General features: G+C 45.5%; 1 protein-coding gene and 1 long non-coding RNA gene across 6 annotated transcripts; one reads left to right on the top strand and one right to left on the bottom strand.

The window, feature by feature from the left end:
* Positions 1 to 505: 505 nt before the first annotated feature.
* On the top strand, positions 506 to 4,684 carry LOC100194098 (uncharacterized). 5 transcript variants are annotated; one of them, XM_035964030.1, is made up of 8 exons: positions 506 to 907; positions 1,103 to 1,227; positions 1,809 to 1,966; positions 2,227 to 2,393; positions 3,018 to 3,129; positions 3,228 to 3,430; positions 3,932 to 4,066; positions 4,294 to 4,684. In XM_035964030.1, the coding sequence occupies exons 3-8, from the start codon at positions 1,928 to 1,930 to the stop codon at positions 4,421 to 4,423; spliced, it is 786 nt and encodes a 261-aa protein (XP_035819923.1). In that variant the 5' UTR covers positions 506 to 907; positions 1,103 to 1,227; positions 1,809 to 1,927; the 3' UTR covers positions 4,424 to 4,684. The 5 variants fall into 5 exon arrangements, with proteins under 5 accessions (XP_035819923.1, XP_035819918.1, NP_001388320.1 ...); NM_001401391.1 differs by having other exon boundaries at positions 531 to 907; positions 1,809 to 1,869; positions 4,294 to 4,671; NM_001401390.1 differs by having other exon boundaries at positions 531 to 912; positions 1,809 to 1,869; positions 4,294 to 4,671.
* A 307-nt stretch (positions 4,685 to 4,991) lies between these two features.
* On the bottom strand, positions 4,992 to 6,200 carry LOC109943627 (uncharacterized). The gene is made up of 2 exons (XR_002266675.1): positions 5,317 to 6,200; positions 4,992 to 5,224 (listed from the first exon to the last, which is right to left on the bottom strand). It is a non-coding gene; the product is annotated as an uncharacterized lncRNA (long non-coding RNA).
* Positions 6,201 to 16,879: the final 10,679 nt, after the last annotated feature.

Here is a 16,879-nt window from a genome sequence, read left to right as displayed (position 1 = left end):
TTCGTCTTGGACTTTGAGGTAGCAAACTGAAAGCGAAACGCCGGTGATGTACTGCCGCCCGCCTCGACGTCAAGAGGATGTGGAGTAGTCTATCTTCTCGCCGATACGAGTATACGGGGGCGGAGATCCTTTTTCTGGGGTCAGTGATTTTCTGGATATCTAATGAAAAAATAGTGTTAATAACAAGAGTTCTATACTGAAGATACTGATAATCCGATAAAATATTTGCTTGAGTATACGACGGTTGATCCAGGAGCAGGCTGGTGGGAATGGCCGAATGGGTTGTTTTGCTGCATTCTCTGGAAGACAATAATATGGGCTCGCTGATACGGTATACGACGGTTGACAACGGAAGACAATATAGTATGCCCATATTGTGCTTGGAATACTCGTATAACGTATACCGATCTACTGGGTTTGGACTTTGGACCGTTAGTCCCAATGGTGGGACCGGCCAATTTAACCCACAGGCCCCGGCCCTAGTGCCCCGCCCGCGCGGCTGTGCATTTGCCAGTGTTGTCCCTGCGATTCGAGTGGATGGGACCGGCCCATGCCCACCCAGACTAGCTGAGTCGCACCCGTCCATCTCCCTCGCCGCGTAAACCCCCCCCGGCTCGTTCGACTGCCGACTCGGCCGCGCTCGCCTCTGTTCAATCACCGGCGACGGAGGACGCCGAGGAGGCTCTTCGCCGCCGAGTCCATTTCTGCGAGATCCCCGCCGAGCAAGAAGCGCAGCACCGCGTCTGCCTGCACCAGCGGGTGGCCGGCCGCGTCTCCTTCCGAGTCCCGAGCGCCTGCCGCCAAACTTCTGACGAGTGTCAGTGACATCGGGTCGGGTTCGCTGGAGAACTGAGGGGGGCTTGCCGCCGACGCGATGAACGCCTCCGCAATCCCGTCCCCCGCAGGGGTACGGTATGGACCACTGCCCGCGCCCCTCTTCTCGTCCTTCCACTTCTGACGAGTGTCCGTTGATCTGCCCGTGTTTCTCCCGCCTTCTCATTGAATCGACGCCTTACAACGGAGGATCACCAGTTCGGAAGGACCGGACCGTGCTTCTACAGTTCTGCTATGCATGTCTGATCGATCGATCTCGCCGATGCAGGGAGGCCGGTTCTTCACGGGCTTCACCAAACTGTGCAAGGGCCTCGCCGTCATCATCTTCCTCGTCCACATTTTGGTCCACCTCTTCCCTTCAGCCGCCACCTATCTCACGCTGATACCAGCCAGGTACCCACTGTGATTCCTGAACCCTCAGGGTTAGCCGAGCTACCTGCTCTTCACTATTTGCCTGAGCCGCGATCAGTCATATCTAATCTGTACCCACATTCACTTACTGTTCAGTTTGTTTAATTGGAAAATCATTTTACTCACGTTTCCCTTCCGTTGTTGCTCAGTTGTGTTTAACTGAAATCAGAAAAAATAGTTTTCTGAACGTAATCTGCACTCCCGTTCAGTTATTGCCAATGCTGGGCAACTGCAATTTCATGCAGTGTACACACCGATTCGATTATTGGCCAGTTGCGTTTAATTTGAATTTTTACTAATTTGCATTTCTCTTTTGGTTACTGCTCAGTCGCCTTGAACTGAAATTAGAAATGAAAAAGGTTTCTAAACGGCAGTAGTTAATGCTTAATTCAAATATGATGTAAGTTTCACTTTCCATTTCCATTTCCACCTATGTTACACTGTTGGAAATGACCATATATAACTACCTCAATCTACATACTACGATCCTGACTGTACCATTTCTTCATAGTAGATTACATGAATAACTCTTTCCCAATTAACTAGAGGTGTTCTCTGTACAGGACAATCCCTTTTGCTTGGAACCTGATTACCGCTTGTTATATTGAGCAAACAATTCCAGGGGTATATTTCCTTAACACATCTCCAGTGGTCCAATATACCAATTCACCATTCTGTGGTTATGTTTGCTCTTCCTGCTGACCAAACATCAAAACAAAAGGTCAACTCTAAGCGCGTAAACAATTGTGAGGAATGCTATAGTATTTCATATGTTTTATGTTTCCCATTGTATTGTCTCCTATGCCTGTGAAATACCCGAAATGTGGTGCTTGATGTGTACTTTAATTTGAAATCATGTTATTCTGTTATCTGTTGCTCTTCAGTTTTCTAGTAAACCTTTTTATCCCTTGCTCATTATTCTCTCTTACCTAGGATACTGCATCACACCCTTATCTTACAAGGCTTCTGTGTTTCCACCAGGTGATAATGAGCATAGTTGGTCTTCTTCTACTCGGGAAGGTGTTGGAGCCTTTATGGGGAGCTAAAGAGTTGCTCAAGTTTATTTTTATTGTTAATCTCTCAACTTCAGCTTGTGTCTTCGTAACTACTATTGTGCTGTACTACATAACACAGGAGGAGACCTACCTGTAAGTGTCAAATTTCATTATAGCTTGCTAGTCAAATGATTTACATTGGCACTTTTATGTGGAACATTTTCTTAAGTGTACTTGCAAAAGGCTTGGTACTAAAAGGCTTTGTTGTTGTTGTTGTTGTTGTTGTTGTTGTTGTTGTTATACTTGCAAGAGTATTTCCAGACAGGCAACCTGCGGATTTCAATTTCTACAAGTCTAGTATCGCACTCTAAGAAATGATGCGCTGAGCTTCCTCATTTGAAAATTGAAATGATGTTTTGTTTCCCAATCTTGACCATAGGATATCTAACTGATACTCCCTCTATACCAATAGTAGTTGTTTTAGGTCTTCATTTTTATGTCTATATTCAAACAAATGACAATCAATCTAGACACGTATACAAAACACATACATCAATTATTGAATGAGTTTGTGAAAAGGCTAAAACGACTTGTATTTTGGAACAGAGGGAGTAAGAAAGAACTAGGTTTAGATGGTTTGCTGGGAGATGCAGCATCATAATGTTTTCTGGTTCTTTTCAGTAGTGGATAGTATAATATTTCAGTTCAGAATGATTAGCTTCTCGACATAGTTATACTTTTCCATGCAATTGACATTACATCTATTTGGTTCTGCAGTTACACACCTGTTTCTGGATTTTATGGAGTTCTTTCAGGACTACTGGTGGGCATCAAGCAAATTTTACCCGATCAGGAGCTTAACCTTTTTGTGCTCAAGATTAGTGCAAAGGTGTTTGGTCACTTCTATAATGAAATTAGTCTAATTTGGCAATTGATTTTCATTATCTCTCAAGGTTTCCTAACATTATTTTTTTTCTTTTTATTCAGTGGATTCCATCTATTGTTGCATTTACCTCTGTTGTTGTGAGCTTCTTCGTAAAGGAATCGATATCATACCTCCCCATCATATTATTTGGCATCTACATGAGCTGGATTTACCTGCGTTACTTCCAAAGGAGTTTGGAAGTAGGCCTTAAAGGGGACCCAAGTGATGAATTCTCATTTTCAAGCTTCTTCCCTGTATTTTTAAGGTACTGCTTTTCACAAGTGATCTTGCTGTAAAGCAGTGGGAAATGGAGTACCCCTTACTCAGCAATGTGTGAATCCCTAGTTTAAAATGTTAGAACAAAATCATGGAGTACAGTTGCAATTAAGCATAGCATCTAATTCTACCTTCAAAAACATATAATGAAGAGAGAGTTAGGAAATGGCAGTAGAGATATAGGTGCGCTCATCCAACCTATTCTTCACCATGCTAGGGGTGGCACCTGGCCCTACCCTAGTAACAACGGTAGAACTCTAGCATTGACTCTCCAACCATATCATTTTACTGATCCCTAGTCTTAGGGTTCTGCAAAGAATTGTCCTTGATCCCTAGTCCTAGGGTTCTGCAAAGAATTGTCCTTGGATTTTTTTCCCCTGAAAGTTACGATTGCTTAACACTTTCCAAGCAGCACAGGACTCAACAGATCCAGAAATAAATAGAACTAAACTTTGTTTTTTTATTTCATAAACTTATTAAAATGTCGCAGGCCAGTTTTGGACCCTATTGCTTCTATATTCCACAAACTTTTCTGTGGACGATCTGCAAAACCTGAAGGCACAGGCCAGACACTGGATGGGTCACAGTTCCCTGGTTTAGGCTCCATTGAGGCAAACAGGAGGAGGTGCGAATTTCCCCTTTTTTTCTCATCGTTCTAGCCATCCATCACTGAAACCGTCTGCATAGTGGAGATAGCGCATGCTGTTGCTGTTGGTCTCCCTACCCGTTGAGCACCATCACGAAATGATCCCTATCCGTCGATCAGATCAGTTTTGATGTTCTTGTCTGGTGAAAGCGGCTTCAATCGGGCATCTCATTTGGTCTGCTATTGTCCGTTTCCGTTCCATGCAGAGAAAGGGGTCAGAGGGCACTAGAGCAGAGGCTGGCAGAGAAGCCGGCCGCGGTCAGGAATACTGAGGGCACGCCTCCGCCGAAGCAGCAGCTGGAGGACGCGGAGGATGATGCTTCTGACGAAGTCTGAGCCCTTCTGTTTTCAGTTGGTGGAATTCGCTGGCAGGAGATCCTTGTCAAGTTTTCGACCCGCAGTACACAGTAGCTCATGGCATGGAGATTGTAACGAAGCAGTGCAACCGGGCAAGAAGGCAAATGCGACACGCATGCTCGAACCAGTTCTTGCAAGACAGCGAGTAGTGTTTTTTTTTTTGTTGTTAATGGGTGTTTCGTGTCGTGCTCAGTACCCAACTCTTGCCAAATGCTTTACATTGTTTCATGTGCTACCTGACCGAAACGCTACGCTGCTAGTGCTACGCGCCAAACCTACGCTATCTAAGACCTGAGCGCAAGCATTAAAAAGGTCCGGTAGCGACTAGCGACCTGTGAGGTCGTCTTGAAGAAGCGTGCAGATATGACATGGCGCAAGACATGCCCGTCCAATACCCTACCACCAGCCTCACTGAGACTACTACATGTAGCAAGTTCATCGCGCCATCAAGCGTGATTAGGAGCTGAATAAGCGTAAAAACATACGTGCTTCACCAATGTTAATACTACAACCGAACGAAGGCAAAAAGAAAGGTATGCAAAGCGGATTGACGTGAAACTATAGATGATACTATTTACAAAGTAAAATTTTGAGATAGAATGAAATGGAGGAGCCGTTGGAGACCGCCTAACAGTACACAGATTTACTACAGACAAGCATAGACGTCTAAATGCTCCTACGACGGAATACTTCCGCGAGTGCCTATTTCTGCAAGTGGGTGACCACGGATGAGATGAGGACATGAGGTCTTTATTCGTCAAGGGCCTTCTGGATGTCCTTCTGCAAAAACCGAAGAAAACACCAATCCATCAAAAGCATGCAGACGTCTAGAAAGGGATGGAGAGAAAGGGGAGAGGGAATGAAGGAGGAACCTCAATCGACATTGGAGCTGTCGACGTTCCGTATCTCCCAACGACCTTCCCGTTCTTGTCCACCAGAAACTTGGTAAAGTTCCATTTGATGATCCGAACAGGCCAGGCTTGGCAGACGTAATTTTAGACGAACAGTTCTCACCTTCTGAAAAACGGGGTACACACAGCTTCAAATCTGGTAAAAGTTTGCAAGTAGAAACAGTTTCTGTTAGATCTATCGAGAGAACAGAGATCAGTTCAATGGAATAGCACGCGCAGACCCCGAATGCGCACACACACACACACACACTACACAGGGATGGATGGATAGTCTCGCTTGATAGGCCACACGCTGAACTCACGACCAAGCAAATTTGCTCCAAGCGCAAGCGGGCACAGTACTTGATGCATGCGTAGAGTAACGACCGATCGTCGTTATCATTCTAGCGTCATTTCAAACTCCATGCGAGGTTCGATTAATTTCACTGAACCGCGTGCCCCGTGTTGGCTGGCTGGCTGGCTGGCTGTCGGTCAGGAAGAACGTCGGGTGGAGGCTAATTTTTGTTGGCCAAGAAATTTGGGAGGGCACAGCGAAAACCTGTTTCGAAAACAGGGTTTCTCACTGCCTCCTTTCAGAACCCTGCGCTGATCTTCCAAAGAGATTCGTGTATGGAGGTCTCCGGCACGGACTCGGCCGCCCCCATCTCGCCTCCGCTCCGCTTCTCGTCTTCCTCTTCACTATCCGAACGGGGCTCTCTCAACCCCCCGTCTCTTGATTTGATTCTTCCTCTTCTCGACATCTTTTTTGTTCCGGTAGTAATAGTAATGGGGAGAGAAGAGAAGGAGAAGAGCGCGTGGTTCAACAGGCTGCGTTTGGTTTCATGATGAGAGATGGTCCAGGTAGGATATCCTTTCGGTGGCTAAGAGTTGGCGAACACGTTTGAGGCACCATGAATAGTTAATAACAAGATAGTCAACCGCATGTACATACCAGGACCAGTAGCAGAGCAAACACGCATTCTGGCCTGCATCTAAGCAAGGACTAGGAACTGTTATGAGGATATGTAGTGCTTGCCCGTGCCTCACCTTCTTTGTATGTTGCAACTTAATTTTATATGTTCTCCCTACATATTCGAGATTTTTTTACTCTGGCCTCTGCCTTGCATTTTTATATGTTCTCAATACACGATGTAGCAACTCACTACTGTAAGCTTTAATCACTTCTAGGAGTAGTACTAGTTAGTTGCCCATGTGCTAGTAAGGATCATAATGCCCAATAGAGGGGTGAATTAGGCTTTTCTAAAAATTCAACAACAATTAAACCCTAAGCAAGAGCCCAACTTCACCCAACTACTATCAATAAATAAATACTACTAGAAAAACAACAACCCTAAGTCATTACTTTAAATACTTGCTAAGCAATTGAACAAAGTGAAATGCTCAAATTAAATGCGGAATGTAAAGCAAGGTTAAGAAGACTCCTCCAATTTTCTGCCGAGGTATCAAATAGTCGACACTCTACCCTAGTCCTCGTTGGAGCACCCGCGCAAGGGTATCGCTCTCCCTTGGTCCTCGCAAGAACCAAGTGCTCACTATGAGGTGATCCTTTGCCACTCCGGCACGGTGAAACCCTCACGACCACGTACAATCTTGAGCCGGGTCACCAACAAATCCTCCGGGATGATCACCGTGCTCCAACCCCAAAAAGCCGTCTAGGTGATGCCGATCACCAAGAGTAACATGCCATAGACTTTCACTTGACCAAGACAAGCCTAATGCATGTGGTGTATGCTCTAGGTGGCTCTTACTTGCACTAATGAGGTTCTAACACGAGATTAAGATTTTCTAATCACCTCACTAGGCTTTGTGGTGTTTGCAATGCTCTAGCAATGTGTGGGCTTTAATGTGGGCAGCAAGACACTCAATTAGGTAGGTGGATGGGGGTATAAATAGCTCCACCCACCAAACTAGTCGTTACCTGACTGTTCTAAGCATGGGCGCACCGGACAGTCCGATGCGCCACCGGTCGACTCCAACGGCTACTTCTGACAGCTAGCCGTTGGGCTGACAGCGCACTAGACAGTGAAGAGTACGTGTCTGGTGCGCCACCAGTGCGCCACCGGTCGACTCCAACGGCTAGTTCTGACAGCTAGCCGTTGGACTGACAGCGCACTAGATAGTGAGCAGTACGTGTACGGTGCACACCGGACAGTCCTGTGTGACCGCTAAAATTGGTTTTCCAAACATGTTGCTCTCAGGTTCTCTCGGGGGCAGAGGCACTGGCCCTGGGGCTAGCTGGCCCCACTGTTAGGGGGCGCACCGGACAGTCCTGTGCCCCTAAGACAGAAACCCTGATTCTGTTTTCCTTTGGTTTTTCTAAACCGTTTTCATTCTAACTTGTGAGTGTGTTATAGAGTGACACCTAGCACTAGATGTGATTGTGAATATGCACCAACACTACACTAGAAAACTCTTGGTCAAACTACTCATCCACAACCCCTCTTTATACTATGGCTAAAATAAAAAATAGAAGACCTAATTCTATACCGAGTGTCCGCAACTCCTTCGATACTCGGAATATGAAGACCTTCATATTTTGATTCGTCTTTTCAGCCGTCGCTTCAAGTTCTCATCTCAGGGATTGTTTTCACCGTTGCAACACAACTTCTTGTAATGCGACCTAACTTACCATTTGCACTGCAAAACACACGTTAGTCACATATAATCTTATGTTGTCATTAATCACTAAAACCAACCAGGGGTCTAGATGCTTTCAGTCTCCCCCTTTTTAGTGATTGATGACAACCCTACAAGAGTATGAGAGTAGTTTGTTTGTTTTTCTGTCAATAGAGAAGATGGTTAGTTATAGTGAATACTTTTTTACAGAAAAAGTCATGTAATAGAATAGTAAGTATAAGCGCATACACAACGTAAGTTTCTTGTTCATGTAAGAATGAATTAAAATCCATGAACAAGAACTGAACGACTGGTGACAATCATCATAGGTGAAAACATAGAACACACACAGTCATAACAAACATCGAGAGCATATCATAGAGTTTGGGAGTTAAGCACCATACAAAATTGGAGCTAGTACAGAGAGTATCAAGCATATATATTACATCAAAATATCAAAAGGCCCTCTCAACTAACTCCCTAACTACCCCTAGATCTCACAACTCATATCTCTCCCCATTTGGCGTCAAACACCAAAAGGGTTACCCGAACCTACAGACCAGAAGAGGTAGGAGGAGGCGAAGGTGCATCAGGTCGCGGTCGAGGCAGAAGTGCAAACGCGAGCTGAGGATCGGAGTCAGTCTCGGATCCAGGATCAGCAGTAGAAGCTGGAGCTGGTACTGACTCTAACGTAGGCTGCGGTGTAGGATCTGCTGGAGCTGGAGCAGTCACGGACACCGCCACGGCAGCAGTGGTAACAGAAGACGCTGGTGGCACTGGCGGCTGAGCGCTGATGGGTCCGACGACCGGTGTTGAGAAGTCCAGGGTGACCGGCCTGAGCGGAGAGATAGAAGAACCAAAAGAGTGGAGCGAGGGTCCTGACTGAAGAGCGGGAACAATAGCAGCCTGAAAGAGCCGGTGGGGGAGCAGACTGCACTGGTGGAAGCTGAACACCGGTATGCTGGAGAATATGCATCATGAATGCCTAGTGCTCTACCCTGTTTGCTAAGAGCTGATGATGTAGGGTGTCCTGGCGGTGCTGAATAGTCTGAGACATCGATAACATCCGCTCGGACATCTGCTGCTGAATAGCTACCTGTCGGGCCTACTCTACTGCTAGATGAGCCTGCTGCTGAGTAAGAGAATGAAGAATAGTAGCCAGGGCAGGGTCAATAGCTGGAGGGGCAGGAGGAGCAGCACTGTAATATCAGCCTCGTGATCATGGGAGCGAGGTGGCACAGGAGGCGGTGGCGGGATCCCCAGGTCCTCATCATCATCGGAGAAGTATCTGTAGTGACACCATGAGTCTTGAACTGTCTGATAGCCTCATCCTCAGCCCTGATATCTGATACTGGAGCTGGCGCTAGAACTGTGTTCTCAGGAGCTGGGCGATAGAAGTCGAACTGAAGTCGAGAGGCCTCAAGGGTGGCCTGGAACTAAGGGGGCCTGATCAGCTGCGCAAAGATGTGACATATGTAGTGGGCGTACGACAGTGGCGAGCACGGAGACCATCCAACACTGTATCCTCGATCTCACAGATAAGAAAATCAACGACATCGAACTCTGAGGGCTAGTTTGGGAGTCCAAATACTGGAGGGGATTGGAGGGAGCTAAATCCCCTCCTTATTCAAAATTATATAAGGAGGGGATTTTAGCCCCTTCAATCCCCTCCGGTTTTGTGGCTCCCAAACTAGCAATGAGTGTGAAATCAGGGCACCAAGTAGCCAGAGCTAAATATGTGTGGTGGCCTCCCGGTATCCCATCATGGGTAGCAAAGTCCGCCACATCAGCTCATAAAGAAACTTCGCTGCTGGAGTAAAGTCGGTAGGAGAACATCGCGACCCATCTGTGAACGGAGGTTTGAACAGGGCAACAACGTGAGATGTAGCTAGAGAAACTTCACTGTGAGGGCGACAAGGAGGATTTGACGTGTCGTAGCACAAGCTGTGGAGCCTGGTCGTCGACTCAGGAAATCTAAAGAGCTCTCTAATATGGGTGGCATGCAACATCACACCCTCACGCTCAAAAGGAAACCTCAGCAACTGATGATCAGTGTTGGGGGTATACTTCGTAGCCGAAGATCCTAAAGAAATAAACACCTTCGGCAGATCCTCTCCAAAGCAGCGCCGAAGCTATCGACTATAAAGCTTCGGCACAGTGACATGTCTCAAGACGAAAGGGTGAACCGACTTAAAGATGAAATGACTTAAAGACCCATGATATTCTGTGTCATTATTGTAGTTCATTGTAAAGGGCATAAATGTAATTATACACAGGCTGCGCCATGTGCCTATAAATAGGTGAACAGTACCCCTGTACTGTTCACGCGCTCTCCTGTAATCACGCATTGGGCATTTGCTTTTGCTTCACGCTGGTATTTTTGCTTTCCTTCAAGCCGAAGGTACATTTGTAACTTGTTATCATTTCTACAATAATGAAATAGAAATGAGTTAATAATAATAATTATGTGTTTAAATTATTTTCCATACTTTTTATAAATCCTTCCTCATTATTCGTTGTGTTTATGAAGGTATGACCTTCATAACCTTCGTCCAGAATCCATTATATCCCAAGGGAAATAATGCTTTGAAGGACGAAGGGCTATAGCATTTAACAATTTCTATGTTGCCTTGTTCTTAATTCATAGCATTTGAGAACAAGTCCCCAACATTGGTGCCCACCTCCGGTGAACTCACTTTCACTTTTCGAGCTGATGGCTTCGTTCAAGAACCAAGCTGGAACTGCTTCGGCTCCGAAGCTGATCCTCCCAATAATAGGCGGTTCATGCTCAGAGCCGGCCAACAAGAAACAGAAGAAGGAGGCACAGAGAAGAGTACAACACGTAGGGGTATAAGGACCCTTCATTAAGTCAAGATGGTCTCACATCCCAATTACCTTCTCTCAAGAGGATCTTCAGCTCAAGGATTACCCACACAATGATGCTATGGTTATCTCTTGTGTGATCAAAGGATTTCTGGTCCACAATGTTTTGGTTGATACAGGCAGTGCAGCTGATATCATATTTGCCAAGGCCTTCAGACAGATGCAAGAGCCCGAAGACAAGATCCATGATGCCACTCATCCCTTTGTGGCTTCGGAGGAAGGCAGATTGTAGCACTTGGCAAAATCACAATGCCAGTAACCTTCGGATTTATCAACAATATAAGGACTGAACAAGTTGTGTTTGATATTATTGACATGGAATACCCTTACAATGCAATCATTGGTTGTGGTACTCTCAATGCTTTTGAAGCAATTCTTCATCCAGCTTATCTTTGCATGAAGATACCTTCGGACCAAGGGCCCATTGCTATTCATGGAAGTCAGGAAGCTGCCAGAAGGGTCGAAGGAAACTGGACAGACTCAAAAGCAATCCATAACATAGATGGAGCTGAAGCTTGTGAGCAATACAAGTACAGAAGGGAGAAAGCTGTTTCGGCCGATCAGCCGAAGCCCATGCTCTTATGCGATGACATAGCAGAGCAGAAGGTGCTATTAGGATCTCAACTGTCCGAAGAACAGGAGAAAACCTTGATAAGGTTTCTGTTCAACAACAAAGATGTTTTTGCATGGTCAGCTAATGATCTTTGCGGAGTCAACAGGGATGTTATTGAACACTCGCTCAATGTTGATCCATCCTTTAGACCCAGAAAGCAGAGGCTTCGGAAGATGTCTGATGACAAGGCCGAAGGTGCTCGGAATGAAGTAAAAAGACTCCTTAGCGCTAGAGTCATCAGAGAGGTAAAATACCCAGAATGGCTAGCCAACACTGTTATGGTAAAAAAGGCCAATGGCAAATGGAGGATGTGCATTGATTTTACTGATCTCAACAAGGCTTGTTCGAAAGATGAGTTTCCATTACCAAGGATAGATTCCCTAGTTGATACAGCAGCTTCATCAGAGCTTATGAGTCTGCTAGATTGTTATTCAGGCTATCATCAAATTTGGATGAAGAAGGAGGATGAGCCAAAAACTAGCTTCATAACCCCTAGTGGAACATATTGTTACCTTCGGATGCCTGAGGGGCTCAAGAATGCTGGAGGAAGCTTCAGCAGAATGACAGCGAAGGTTCTTCATTCTCAGATAGGCAGAAATGTGCTAACTTATGTTGATGATATCATTGTAAAAAGCATGAAGCAAGAAAATCACATTGCTGATCTGCAGGAGACTTTCGCTAATTTTAGACAGGCCGGTCTAAAGCTGAATCCAGAAAAGTGTGTCTTCGGAGTAAAGAAGGGGAAATTCCTTGGTTGCCTAGTTTCAACAAAAGGGATTGAGGCTAATCCAAATAAAATCGAAGCTATTCTTCAAATGGAACCACCTAGCACAAAGAAAGGGGCTCAGCGACTGACGGGAAGACTTGCATCTCTAAACCGATTCATATCTAGATCAGCAGAAAGAAATCTACCATTTTTTGAAGTCTTGAAGTCAGCCGATGTTTTTCAATGGGGGCCAGTTCAGCAGAAAGCCTTCGACGAGCTGAAGCAGTATTTGATAGACTTAACCACATTAACTCCAGCAACGCCAGGGGCTCCTCTGTTGTTATATGTGGTAGCTTCGCACTCAGCGGTAAGTGCGGCACTTGTCCAAGAGAAGCTTGAGGGGCAAGTTAAAAAGCAAGCCCCGATATACTTCGTCTCTGAAGTCCTTAGTTTGTCAAAGAAAATTTATACAGAATTGGAGAAGGTGCTGTATGCTGTTTTGATGGCCTCCAGGAAGCTTCGGCACTACTTTCAAGCATACAATATAATTGTTCCTTCTTCACAACCATTGAAGGATATTATGAGAAATAGAGAAGCTACTGGAAGGGTTGGAAAATGGGCTACGGAACTCAATGAATTTTGCATCGACTATGTGCATAGATCTTCGATTCAGACCCAAGCGTTAGCAGACTTCATTGCTGACTGGACGCAGGGGCTCAGGAAGAAGAAGCGAGTAAAGATGCCGAAGTTTGGATAGTATTCTGCGATGGTTCTTGGGGAACCTTCGGGGCAGGAGCAGCCGCTGTGTTGGTCGCACCCTCCAAAGTTAAAACTCGCTATGCATCAAGACTTGATTTCAGCTGCACAAATAACATTGCTGAGTACGAAGCTTTGCTTTTGGGTCTTCGAAAGTTAAAGGCAATGGGAATTAGAAGGGTCGTTCTTAAAACTGATTCCCAGGTTATTTCTGGTCATATTGACAAGAGTTGCAAAGCAAGAGACCCGAAGCTGGAGAAATATTTAGACACGGTTCGAAGGATCGAAGCTTCCTTTGAAGGATTTTCTGTCAGAAATATTCCTCGAGGAGAAAATGAACATGCTGATTTGCTAGCCAAGTCAGCAGCACAGGGGCTGCCCTTACCTTCCGAAGTATTTTTTGAAACAATAAAAGCACCTTCGGTTGAACTTCTTGAAAGAGCAGTCCTCAGTATATCTCCTGTTTATAGTAAAGATTGGAGAACTGAGATCATCTCTTTCCTTCAGGGTAACTTTCTTTCAGATGACAAAGCTTATAACAAGAGAATAGAGGCAAGAGCTCGACCATATGTCATAATAGAAGGGGAGTTGTACAAGCATGGGGTCTGTTCTCCACTACTCAAATGTTTATCCAGAGTCGAAGGTACAGAATTAATGAAGGAAATACACGCAGGCCTGTGTGGATCTCACATTGGATCTAGGCCTTTGTTGGGAAAAGTTTTTCGTCAAGGATTTTATTGGCCAAAGGCAGCTTCGGATGCAGCGGAATTAGTCCAAAAGTGCGAAGGTTGTCAGAAATGTGCAAGAGATCAAAAACAACCTTCGTCTCTAACTCAGTTAATACAACCCACTTGGCCATTGCAAAGGTGGGGTCTTGATTTGTTAGGTCCACTACCACCAGCACAAGGGAACTTAAGATATGTTGTAGTGGCAGTGGAATATTTTTCTAAATGGATTGAGGCAAAGCCTCTAGCCACAATTACTTCAGTTACTATTCAAAAGTTTTTCTGGCAAAATATTGTCTGTCGCTTCGGAGTGTCGAAGGCCATCACTGTGGACAATGGAACGCAGTTTGATTCTGAAGCTTTTAGAGAATTTTGTGAACAAATTGGCACGAAGATCCATTTTGCATCAGTTCGGCATCCGGAGTCAAACGGACTTGTTGAAAGGGCTAACGGCATCATAATGACAGGAATAATGAAGTTAATCTTCAATCAGCCCAGGGGAAAATTGAGAGCACCTAGAGGGGGGGTGAATAGGTGATCCTGTAAAACTTGAAAAACTTAAGCCACAAAAACTTGGTTAAGCGTTAGCACAGTAAATGCCAAGTGGCTAGAGAGAAGTCTCAACAAAACACAATAACCAACAAGGATCAATCACAGAGATGGCACGGTGGTTATCCCGTGGTTCGGCCAAGACCAACGCTTGCCTACTCCACGTTGTGGCGTCCCAACGGACGAGGGTTGCAATCAACCCCTCTCAAGCGGTCCAAAGACCCACTTGAATACCACGGTGTTTTGTTTGCTTTACTCAATCCCGTTTGCGAGGAATCTCCACAAATTTGGAGCCTCTCGTCCTTACACTTGAAATTCACAAAGAACACAGAGCAAGGGAGGGATTAGCAACGCACTCAAGACAAGAAATCACAGCGACACCATGCACACAAGTCGCAACGAGAGCTCACAACACAACCCAATGAGTTCACCACTCAACTAGAGCTCTAATTGCTATCGCAAAGAATCAAAGGCACGGAATCAATGTCTTGATGCTTAGGAATGTTGTAGGAATGCTTGGTGTACTCCTCCATGCGCCTAGGGGTCCCTTTTATAGCCCCAAGGCAGCTAGGAGCCGTTGAGAGCAATCTAGGAAGGCTGATCTTGCCTTCTGTCGACTGGCGCACCGGACAGTCCGGTGCACACCGGACACTGTCCGGTGCCCGATTTCCTTCCTTAAATAGCGAAGCCGACCGTTGCAGATTTGGGAGCCGTTGGCGCACCGGACATGTCCGATGCACACCGGACAGTCCGGTGCCCCCTTCTAGCCGTTGGCTCGGCCACGTGTCCGGCGCAGATTGCGCGGCCGACCGTTGGCCCGGCCGACCGTTAGCTCACCGGACAGTCCGGTGCACACCGGACAGTCCGGTGAATTATAGCCGTACGTCGCCGGTGAATTCTCGAGAGCGGCCACTTCGCTCGATACAGCCTGGCGCACCGGACACTGTCCGGTGCACCACCGGACAGTCCGGTGCACCCAGACTGAGCAGAGTCTTGGCTGCTCGAGCCAAGACATTTCCAGTTGGTCTTTTCCTGTTTCCAGCACTTAGACACAATACATTAGTCTCTAAAACAATGTACTGAGTCTGAGAAACATACCTTTATCCTTGATTTGTACTTTGTCCACCATTTTACACTTAGGCACTTGTGTTGGACACTAAATCACCAAAATACTTAGAAATGGCCCAAGGGCACTTTTCCCTTTCAATCTCCCCCTTTTTGGTGATTTATGCCAACACAACATAAAGCAAGTAGAACAAGTACAAAATCAATTCAACTAAGAACTCAAAATTGTTTTGATTCAATTTTGACATATATGGATCACTCTATGCCACCACTTGGTTTGTTTTTGCAAATCAAACTCAAATTCCTATCTCTAAGTCAAATCCACTTGTAGAGACATAAAGAGAGGTTTTTCCAAAGAAATTTGATCAAGGATTTCAAAAACTCCCCCTTTTTCCCATAATCAACACTTCTCCCTACAAGAGGCCAGCTTTTGACATAAGAGACAATAAAAGAGTTTTGACAAACCAAAAGCTCTATTCTACTATTTTCAAAATTTCTCAAGTGGTAGCTGATCCATCTATTGCTTTGGCCTTTATTTTCTCCCCCTTTGGCATCAAGCACCAAAACGGGATCAATCTTGGCCCTTTAACCCCATTGCCTCACCAAAATCTTCAAATGAGAACACAAAGGCAATAGGAGTACATGAGATGAACTTGGAATAAGTTACCCTCTCATCGGAGTGCAGTGGAAGTCTTTCATGGTCCAAGTCCACCTATTTCCTTTCAATCCTCCTTTGAGACTAAAACAACCAAACTCAAGAATATGGTTAGTCTCAAAGGGTCAAGTTGTAGCACAGCTCCCCCTAAATATGTGCATCACTTGCAAAAAGGACTTGTGAGGTCCAGGTAGTGTTTGTACAACTTGAGCACCACAATAAGCAACAATATGCAGAATGAACATGATCAAAGGCATAAACACATGTATGCTACAATTCAATCCAAGTTCCGCGAATCTAGGACATTTAGCTCACTACACAGCCTGCAAAAGGTCTTTTCATCTAAAGGCTTAGTGAAGATATCGGCTAGCTGGTTCTCGGTGCTAACATGAAACACTTCGATATCTCCCTTTTGCTGGTGGTCTCTCAAAAAGTGATGTCGGATGTCTATGTGCTTTGTGCGGCTGTGCTCAACAGGATTTTCCGCCATGCGGATAGCACTCTCATTATCACATAGGAGTGGGACTTTGCTCAGATTGTAGCCAAAGTCCCTGAGGGTTTGCCTCATCCAAAGTAGTTGCGCGCAACACTGTCCTGCGGCAACGTACTCGGCCTCAGCGGTGGATAGGGCAACGGAAGTTTGTTTCTTAGAGTTCCACGACACCAGGGACCTTCCTAAGAATTGGCACGTCCCCGATGTACTCTTCCTATCGACCTTACATCCAGCATAGTCAGAATCTGAGTACCCAATCAAGTCAAAGTTAGACCCCTTTGGATACCAGATCCCGAAGCAAGGCGTAGCAACTAAATATCGAAGAATTCGCTTCACAGCCACTAAGTGACACTCCTTAGGATCGGATTGAAATCTAGCACACATGCATACGCTAAGCATAATATCCGGTCTACTAGCACATAAATAAAGCAAAGAACCTATCATGGACCGGTATGCTTTTTGA

This window comes from Zea mays, chromosome 1, assembly GCF_902167145.1.
Source record: "Zea mays cultivar B73 chromosome 1, Zm-B73-REFERENCE-NAM-5.0, whole genome shotgun sequence".
Taxonomy (NCBI): Eukaryota; Viridiplantae; Streptophyta; class Magnoliopsida; order Poales; family Poaceae; genus Zea; species Zea mays.
This window is presented reverse-complemented; position numbering and strand designations above follow the sequence as displayed.

Excerpts from the sequence above, each read along its gene's own strand:
- LOC100194098 (NM_001401391.1), top strand. The coding sequence starts at position 875 with ATGAACGCCTCCGCAATCCCGTCCCCCGCAGGG. Across the intron at positions 1,228-1,808 it reads CTCACGCTGATACCAGCCAG|GACAATCCCTTTTGCTTGGA; the intron begins GTACCCACTGTG and ends TTCTCTGTACAG. Across the intron at positions 1,870-2,226 it reads TTGAGCAAACAATTCCAGGG|GTGATAATGAGCATAGTTGG; the intron begins GTATATTTCCTT and ends TGTTTCCACCAG.